General features: G+C 26.7%; 1 protein-coding gene across 1 annotated transcript in view; it reads left to right on the top strand.

The window, feature by feature from the left end:
* Positions 1–335, top strand: part of LOC102595401 (uncharacterized) — a 3,486-nt gene extending 3,151 nt beyond the window's left edge. Inside the window, exon 6 of the mRNA XM_006362508.2 lies at positions 329–335. Coding sequence (XP_006362570.2) covers positions 329–335 — 7 coding nt within the window. The remainder of the gene's footprint in view (positions 1–328) is intronic.
* The last annotated feature ends 9,253 nt before the right edge of the window (positions 336–9,588 follow it).

Raw genomic sequence — 9,588 nt, 5'->3', positions numbered from 1 at the left:
GCGCTCAGAGGAGCGCGACGCCCCCCCCAGCCACTCTGACTGTGGCGGTGTGCATTCAAATTCTCCGGCGACGTCCTCTTCTACACATACTACTACTGCTTCACCAGCTTACTAAAATCATGTGTAGAATTTTTTTTGTAATATATTTTTATTTTTCCTATTTTCTACTACAAATGTAGAAAGTCATATAGAGTTGATTTTTCGATCTTTTTAGAATTTTTTTTTATCGTATTTATTTGTTTCTTTTTTAGTTTATATTTTAAGAAAATATTATATATCTTTTGTGATATCTTTTGAGGATCTTTAAGACGCATTTTGACAATGACAGTAATTAAGATTGAATAATATGGTGGGTTCCATTGTTTTGGTTTACTGAAATGACACGTGGATTTAAAAAAAATAAAAAATCTTGCATAGCGTTTAATTTAAGCAGAATTATTCTTTACTTTATAGCAAAATTATTTTCACTAGCTACATGAACCCTAGGTTATTTTTAGCCTTTTTTTATTGAAGCATAGGAAATTTTAATGTACGCGGTAGGGTCTAGTCAAACCCCTAAGCCATTCCAAGGCAACGACGACGATAACAATAATAAATTCAACGTAATTTTACAAGTAAAATTTGAGAAGATGAAATATACATAGTTTTGTCTTTATGGATAGAAGGAACTTAAAATCGACAAGGTGAACGAGATCATACAGGTGGAATATAATTTTTGAAAATGAGAAATTTTAATGTAATTACAATGTTAATTTTATATGTTGAATCCTTGAAGGAAAAAAACTACTATTAAGAAAACATGAATTACCGATAAACAAAATTTATTTTTGAGAGTGAAATAATGTGAATTTTGATTAATATTTTAAGATGTTTTAAAAAAAAATTATTTTGATATGAGAAAATATACAATTTATAGTATTTTTTTTGTATAATCTTTAATATTCAAAATTTAATTTTAAAATATTGCATAATTTAACTCTAAAAATCAATTAAATTAATTTTTGAAAAATAAAACGTGATAAATATATTGAGACGGATGAAATATTTCTTAATAAACTTGGTGTGAAGTTCAATCTTTTATGTATCACAATTGTAAAAAGGAGAGAGAATCCAGCATAATTTTTGAAAAAGCGATTAATGGAGATAATGTTTGGTAAGTTATCAAAAGTCAATACATATCTTAAAAAATTATTCCATAGTTTTGGAATAATCCACTGTTTTTTTCTTCCACAATAATTAGTTTCTTATTAATTACTCTAGCTGTGGTGCAACTGTACCAACTTAATTGACTCCAAAAAAAATAAATTATTGAAATTAATACTATCTGTCCAATAATAATTGTCCATTATTACTTTGATACAGAAATTAAGAAGCTAAATAATAGAGATAATTTTACCAAATCACCCTTATTAAATATAAGTGATTTAAACATTGAAAAAGAAATAGGATTTAATAGTAAGGATAAAATTGATACAATATGATAAATTATTTATTAATTTTATAAGCTGAACATATTATTACACCTTTTAAAATAATATAATGGACAAATAAAATTGAAAAGAGTTTGTAACACCTTTTTCTTTTTTGGTGTTTAGATTTAAACCCCACAAACTAAAGAATACAAATATAAAAATAATTTAATAGACTTGACTTTTGAGCAATATTTTACATCATAGTATATAATCAATTAAATAGAAAGATAATTAGATGTGATGGAAATTTATGGGAAATTTAATTGCGTAGAAGTTACTCGTCCTCTTTGTATGACTCATCACTTATCATATGCTTTTCTCAATGTCGAAAAGCTGCATTTTTTCAACAGGAAATATTTGCACTAATGTCCAATTAAAGGGAGATTGCGATACCAATAAAAAAGACAATCGTTGTTATTAAATAACAAAATAAATTTGGAAATTTATTAATTTTTTTTTAGGAAAGGCATTTTTAATATTTTATTAATATGATTATAATTAGGGGTGTTCACGGTTTGGATAAAAACCGATCCAAATCGAAAAACCAAACCAAAACGATAAAATAAAACCGATTTTATTTGGGTTTGGTTGGTTTGGTTTTAGATTTTTAAAAACCAGTAGTATTTGGTTTGGTTATGGTTTTGTTCGAAAAAACCGAAGAAATAATTGAACCAAACCGATGAATTATATACATATATTTTAGTAATATACATACTTAATATATTATTTTTATTAACAATTTTAAAGATCTTATATATGTTTTCACTAAAATTTCTTTAAACTTTACTTATTGAAAGCAAGAATGCCCAAGGCGAAAACACTTTTCTTATTGATTCCATATATATGAGTGTCTATGACAATTCTTTGTGGGACTGAAAATGTTAGTCTCTTTCTTCTAGGCCAATATAGTGAATTTTAAAGCTTTATTGATAGTAAATTCAGTGATTGAAAGTTCGGTAATTTAAGTCATTCTAACTATTTTTTGTTTTGAATGGACTGTTGTCACTTTTTTCACATTTTGAATGAATTGTTTCTTTTATTTTTGTGTATGGTTAATAACCGAATAACCGAACCAAACCAAACCGAAATCGATAACCACCAAAACCGATAAATGTATATTATATTTGGTTTGGTTTGGTTTGGTTTTGATAATTTTTAAAAACCGATTAAGTTGGTTTTGGTTTTGATTTTGACCAATAACCGATCCAAACCGACCCGTGAACACCTCTAATTATAATCATCACACAATGACAATATTAAGAATTTTTGGTTGTTTTTTATATCGTTTTAAACATTTTTTACCTCATGGATTATCCTTTGCAGTTAAGTTATATTCGAAACTTATATTTTATAATGATATCAGAGTCGGGCCTATCATAATTTATCATTTACTCAATGTTCAATGTTCCTTATATAAATATTCTTACCTTACGAGCTTGTAGCATTGTCCAGTATTCAAGTCAAAGAAATCAAATCTTGATGACTCGATAGAATTTTTAAGCAAAAATGTTAAAAAGCTCCTGATAAATTCATCAGAATTTGTTGTCAAAATCTTGACCGATCATCATAACTTATTTGTTAAGACAATCTCGTGACTAAAATCCTAACAATTCATCATAACTTATTATTAAGACAATTCTCGCGACTAAAATCCTTACAATTCACATAATTTGTGGTCAAAATTTTGATATTAATCACCATAGTTTGTTGTTAAGACAAATTTTATTCAATATTAAATAAAGAAATCTTGATGACCGACTAGAATTTTGCTTTAGATTTTAGAGAAACGTTTATTTTGATATCTTTTTTTTTCCCTTCTTAATGAGGTCAGTTTTTTTAAGTAGCTAGTAACATAAAAAAAATCATATTCATACAAATCATCAATTAATTCAGAGTCACATTATATATGACTATAACCTATTGAGAAAGATACGTCCCCCATTATATTTTTTCATATGCAATACTTGAACCTTACTAAATAGTGAACCCATCAATTGGCTTATTAAAAAGAAAAAAAAAGTTTTATTATGAGTGTAAAGGTTCGATAAGGATGGTTCCAATCCGAATATTCCTAGGAATAAGAAGAATATGCAACTTTGGATACTAATATTCTATTTAGTGCTAAGTTGGATTTATATTAAATATATATAATAGGTCAAGAAAAATTATATTGTATTTTCTAATAAAAAGTGTATTGCCCCTCATGCATGTTAGGTATTATTTCTATTTCATCGGTCAAGTATATTCTCTTTTTTTTTTTTTTTAACTTATCTTATTTTGTCAATGGAACTTTTTTTTAAAGATATTCTGATCCTTGAGAATCTTAAATTGTCCAAGATTCTATTGCCTTTTTTTTTTTCTTCCCTCCACTAACAAAGATTATATATTCTGTTATATTTCTCTTTCACATGTCCTTTAAAAATATAAATAATTTTTTTATTTATTTATTAATTTAATTTTATAAAAATGTTATTAATATTATTACTTCAGAAAACAACTAATTTCAAGAGTAAAAGAAAAAAAATTAATTTTATTTTTATTTGTAATTTGATAAAAGTTTTGGAATGATTTTGTTTTAATCAGTAATATTAACGACTAATATGAAACGATGTAGTATTTTGGCTATTCACATTTCATACAGTTCAAATATGAGTTTTATTGGCACCCAATCACAAGTGATTTTGACTTTTGGAAAAATCAAATTTAATAGGGCTGTTTGAATCATTTTAAAAGTAGATCCTTTTGTTCAACTTTATTTTTTTAATTTAATAATGATAATCTAAAGACATTGCGTAAGAAAATATCTTTTAACTTTAATTTACCCCAAAAATAAGGATTTGATAATTTATGATATTTTCTTTATATGCTCAACTCTTTTGATCAAATGGCAAACAAATTGTAAGAGGTATCTTTTTCACAATTTTGATTTAATTGAATTTTTTTATTTTTTATAATCCTCAACCAAATTTTGTTCAAATGCCTACTAATTCTTTCACTAAGAGGTTCGATACGATTCATACATGCATGCAATTATCTTTGAACATATTTAGTTTACATTAGAGGTCATAGGGTGCGCATCGGCCGGTTCGGTTCGGTTTTATGTGTTATTGGTTCGGTTTATCAGTTTTCGGTTTGTAAATACATCAAATCGATAACCAAATCAATAACATATTTCTTATCGGTTTTTGGTTAATCGGTTTATGATACTTAACGGTTCGGTTTTCGATTTAACCAATAAGAAAATACTCATATATATTATATACACGATAATAAAATTTTCATATAAACCATATGATTTTTCCAACATTTGACATGAAAGTAATAATCATATAAGTAACAATCATTTTTCTTGCCAGTTTAGACACTAGACACATTCAAAAGAAAAAGTGTGAAAGTAACAATCGTTTAACCATTAACAAAAAGTGTGAAAGTAACAATCATTTAACCATTAACAATAAGACTAGTAAATTTAGTATAGTCTTATTGGGTTATCGGATTAACCATTAACAAAATCATAAAACCGGAAATCGAACCAATAATCCAATAAAAAAATTTGCAAAACCGTTCAAAAATCGTTAGCCCAATAATCCAATATCAATAAACCAATAGTGTTTTTTTCGGTTCGATTTATTGGTTAAATCGGTCTTTGCACACCCCTAGTCATAGATATAGGTCTTTGCGACTCTGTCGTGGGTCCTCCTGAACTTACTTTCAATTAGGGGTGTGCATTCGATTTTTCGATTTGGTTTTACACTATTCGGTTTGGATTTTCGGTTTTTGGTTTTGTAAAAGTGTAACCCAATCCGATCCAAAATAAATTTGGTTTGGTTTGGTTTTCCTCTATTCGGTTCGGTTTTTTTCGATTTGGTTATTCGGTTATGTCAATAATTAATAACATATATAACCAAAGTAATAATATTTAATCCCTTAAATATACTTTCTAATATAAATCATAAGTAAAACTTAAAATACAATACTTATAAGTATACCTATTATAGATGTAATTCAACATAAAATATAAACGTAATCATCATGAAAGACAATAACCAAAAAGGGACAAAAGTGGTTAACTCCAAGTTAATTCTAAGCCTAAACATTATATATATATATAAATAAAATTCGGTTTTTTTCGGTTTTTATTTTTTGAAATGCGAAACCAAACCAAAAAACCAAACAAAGTAATTTATTAATCCAAAACCAATCCGAAAAACCAAAAAACCAATCCAAATAAAAATTCGGTTTGATTTGGTTTAGTTATTCAGTTTAATCCGAATAGTGCACACCCCTACTTTCAATGCATAGGATATAGATACATGTAAAAAAACATTCTATTTTCAATAGCTATTAGATTTGAACCTGTGATTCAAAAGTACAACAAGTTAAAAGGCTTATTGTTGAGTCACACATCGATCTGTAAGGACATTTGTTGTTCTTATAATTTTAGTGCTTCTGGGTAATTATTTTCTATTGAGCTAGTTTTTGGTTTGGATTAGAATTAAAATTCATTTTTTATCATATTATCAATATATGCCCCATTCCAATTTATTTTTATCCGATAGTGTCCTTAACTAAATTATTCAAACTTCAAATATTCAATCCTGATTATGAAGGGGCTTGTTGTTTACCACATCAGTGGATTTAGTGGCATTTAATCTTTTTATACGATCTTTAAAAAATATTTTTCTCTTGAGTTAACTTTTATGATTGGATTAGATCCGATATCCATTTCTTTATCACTAATAATCTTTAAAAATTGAACTCATAGGAGCCATATTGGCATGTGATATTTCAAAATTTTCTTAGACCTAGCTAGTAGTTGTAGAACCACTCCATATGTCCTAGGCTTGCAATAATGTAATAACCCTAACTATAAATGGAATCAATTATTATTTAATTATTCCATGTATGTACACAATACTTATATTTTGGACAAACAAAGACTATATAGTAGTAGTATAATAAATATTGTTCCATTTATTTACCACCTAGATTGTACATTTGTACAATTGTACTACAAAAGATAGACTTGGAATTAGGTGGGGGTTGCTAATTATAAATATGGCCTTTCGATAAATGCAAAAGCCAAATGTCCTTTGCAATACCTTTAGAACTACATAAAACACAATTCATTTTTTATTTTTATTTTTTGAAAATATTGTCTCATTTTGGACCTATTTGGCTTCTAATGTTTTGTTTAATTCATATATTTAATAAAATATGTTATCCTTTCATTCGTTTTGTACGTATTTTCTCTTTTACTTTTCTATATGATTATCTGTTATCACACGTCTTCTGGCTTTAACTTTAGACGCTTTAATTTTATCGCGAAAATAGCGAAAGGTTAGCCAAAATTTTAGGACCTTTATTATACTTAGGAGTGATAGAGTTGTGACTCAACAACTTATTTGACTTCTAATGTTTTGTTTAATTGATATTGTTGTTATAAAATATGTTATCATTGTACTTTTTATACGATTATTTATTATCTATCACACGTCTTCTGACCTTAACTTCAGGCGCATTGACTTTATCACCCTAAAGAAGCGAAATATTAAAACGAATATTCTCAACTAATGTCTAATTTACAAGTTGCTATTACATATTTTATCTAAATAATATATATTTCGTCAAGGGCTTAAGGTCACTCAAAAAATTAAAATACATCTATTCTTTTTACAATCTATTTCCTGTCAAATTTTAAAGGAGATCTACATAGGGGCAGTGGCCAGCATGCTTAGCTAGACCAGCTGGAGTTTTGTTAAAAAAATATTTTTGGTTTTTTATTATGTCCGTTTTGAGGTTCGACTGAATTCAAATTCGTCTCGAGACATCCACATTTAGGGGTAAAGAGCTACCTAATAACAAAGATGAGTCCATATTTAAGAGGACTTGAATTCGAAAACTCTAGTATATTAATAATGAAAGAGTACTTATCAGTTACCGATTAAAAATTTATAATTAATTCTTTTTGGTTTAAATTAACTTTTGATTTGTTAAAGTTGACAAGTAAAAGGTTTCAGTTTCAATAGAGTCACTGTGAAATTGATTACAAGCACAAGGAGAGGAAAATTCAAGAAAACCATAATATGCTATATTATTTATTTAATTTGTAGATTTAACCTACAAAAAATAATTCCAGTATGTGCTGTATTAATTTGCCAATGCATACAAAATATAATGATTTTAGTAGTGAGCAAAAATGAGTATTTATATAGTGTGAAAGTTAGTGTGCACACTGTCTAAATACTAGTTTTCATGTTTCATTTCTCGAGAGTTAAATTATGTAAATTTTGATTAGTATTTTAGAATATATATTTTCTCATCAAATTAACGTGAGAAAAAGTACCACTTCTAACACTTATTTTATAATTTTTTGATATATAAATTTTAAATATAAAGTATTAAGTAATCTAATCCAATTTAACTGTAACTTCAAAAATGAGTCAAATTAACTTTCGAAAGAAAAACATGCCAATAAATTTGAAACGGAAGGAGTATTATAGAGATGAGGATGAGCTAAAGTAGGATGCAGTGTTACAATATCGTCTGGTTTGTTTGATTCAAATATTGTGCGTAGACTATAAATTTCTATGTAAAAATTAATCTACAATCTACAATAAATAGTAAATCTGAATTAATAATTTTAAAAATCCTATAAGTGAAACAATAAGAATCTTAATTCATATAAAGCTTAAATTTTGAATTAACAGAGAACGTTTCTCTTTTTAATAAGCCCAATATATCGTGAAATTCAATTAAATTAATCGACCTAATGAATTTTGAACACTACATAGTTAAACCAAAAAAAAAACAAAAACAATCAAGTAGGTGAATTAATTTACTTTAATTTAATTAAGAATGCAATGACATTGTATTGTGATATATTTTGAGGACCTCAATTAATGCATTTGACAATGACAGAAAAAATGAATAATTTATCCGGTAGGTTCCCATTATTTTGGATTATTAAAATATGAAACGTGGAATAATAGATCAATAATTAATAACGCGTTTAACTTGAGCAGAATTATATATTCTTCTTTATAACAATATATTTTTCAATTGTATGTAGCTTAGTTTGGCCAGCATTTTTATAGTTTGATAAATTTTAAAAAATGACGATAGTTTATATTAGGTATGTATACAATCTTTGATCGAAAGTTGAGATATCTCTTTTTCTTAATACTGATTCACATATCTTCTAATTTGTCGATACGAGAAGTGAATTATTATGTGAATAATTCAATACTTGTACATGAGCCAATAGGCAAATCTCGTGTCATTTGGTGATCTTAGCTCAAATTATCCACATTATGGAATCCATAGTTTTTCGTTACAATAAGTTTCTTATTAATTACTATATAGAAACTGTACCAGTATAATAATTGACAAAAATAATAATAATCATTCCACCTTGATAAAATGATTTAAAATCACATAAATATAGAATGTTTGTATTTAAACACAAATTTAAAAGTATTTCTTTCTTCTCAAGACTCTATGAGCAGTAAAATAAATACTACCACTTCCTTCATTCTAATTTATGTGATGTCTTTCAGATTTCGAGATTCAAATAAGTTTTTTTCTACCATGATTTTTTTATATATCTTTATTGTGACTTATTGTACTTTACATAGTTTTCAAATATATACTAATTTTTTTTTCAAAACTTAAAGATTTCATATTCAAATTTACAGTCAAAATTATACTATCTAACTCTCGATATCCAAACTCCAAAATGTGCCCTATAAATTAGGATAGAAGGATTATAAATTCATATTATACTCTTCACGTAAAAGAAGTCATTGTGTGTGATCCAATGAATTTTATCATCTAGAAGAGGGGGATTGAACCAAATCTTGTGTGATTTTTATTTTTTTTAAATTTATTTATCATCTAATTCTTAATTCTTGGAATATTCAATATTATTCCTTTGACACAAAGGATTTTTAAATAATTAACATTTTATTGAAGAATTTTCTCAAGCATATTTTGCAGGCACTTTGTTCATGATGAATACAAAGGTTATAATATGTACGATTTACTTGTTCTAGTTGATATGTATAGATTATACACATGCCTACGCTTCCCTTCCGCTACCCCCCCCCCACCCCAC

This window comes from Solanum tuberosum, unplaced genomic scaffold, assembly GCF_000226075.1.
Source record: "Solanum tuberosum cultivar DM 1-3 516 R44 unplaced genomic scaffold, SolTub_3.0 scf00410, whole genome shotgun sequence".
Lineage (NCBI taxonomy): Eukaryota > Viridiplantae > Streptophyta > Magnoliopsida > Solanales > Solanaceae > Solanum > Solanum tuberosum.
Note: the sequence above shows the minus strand (reverse complement) of the source record. Positions and strands in the feature narration are given on the sequence as shown.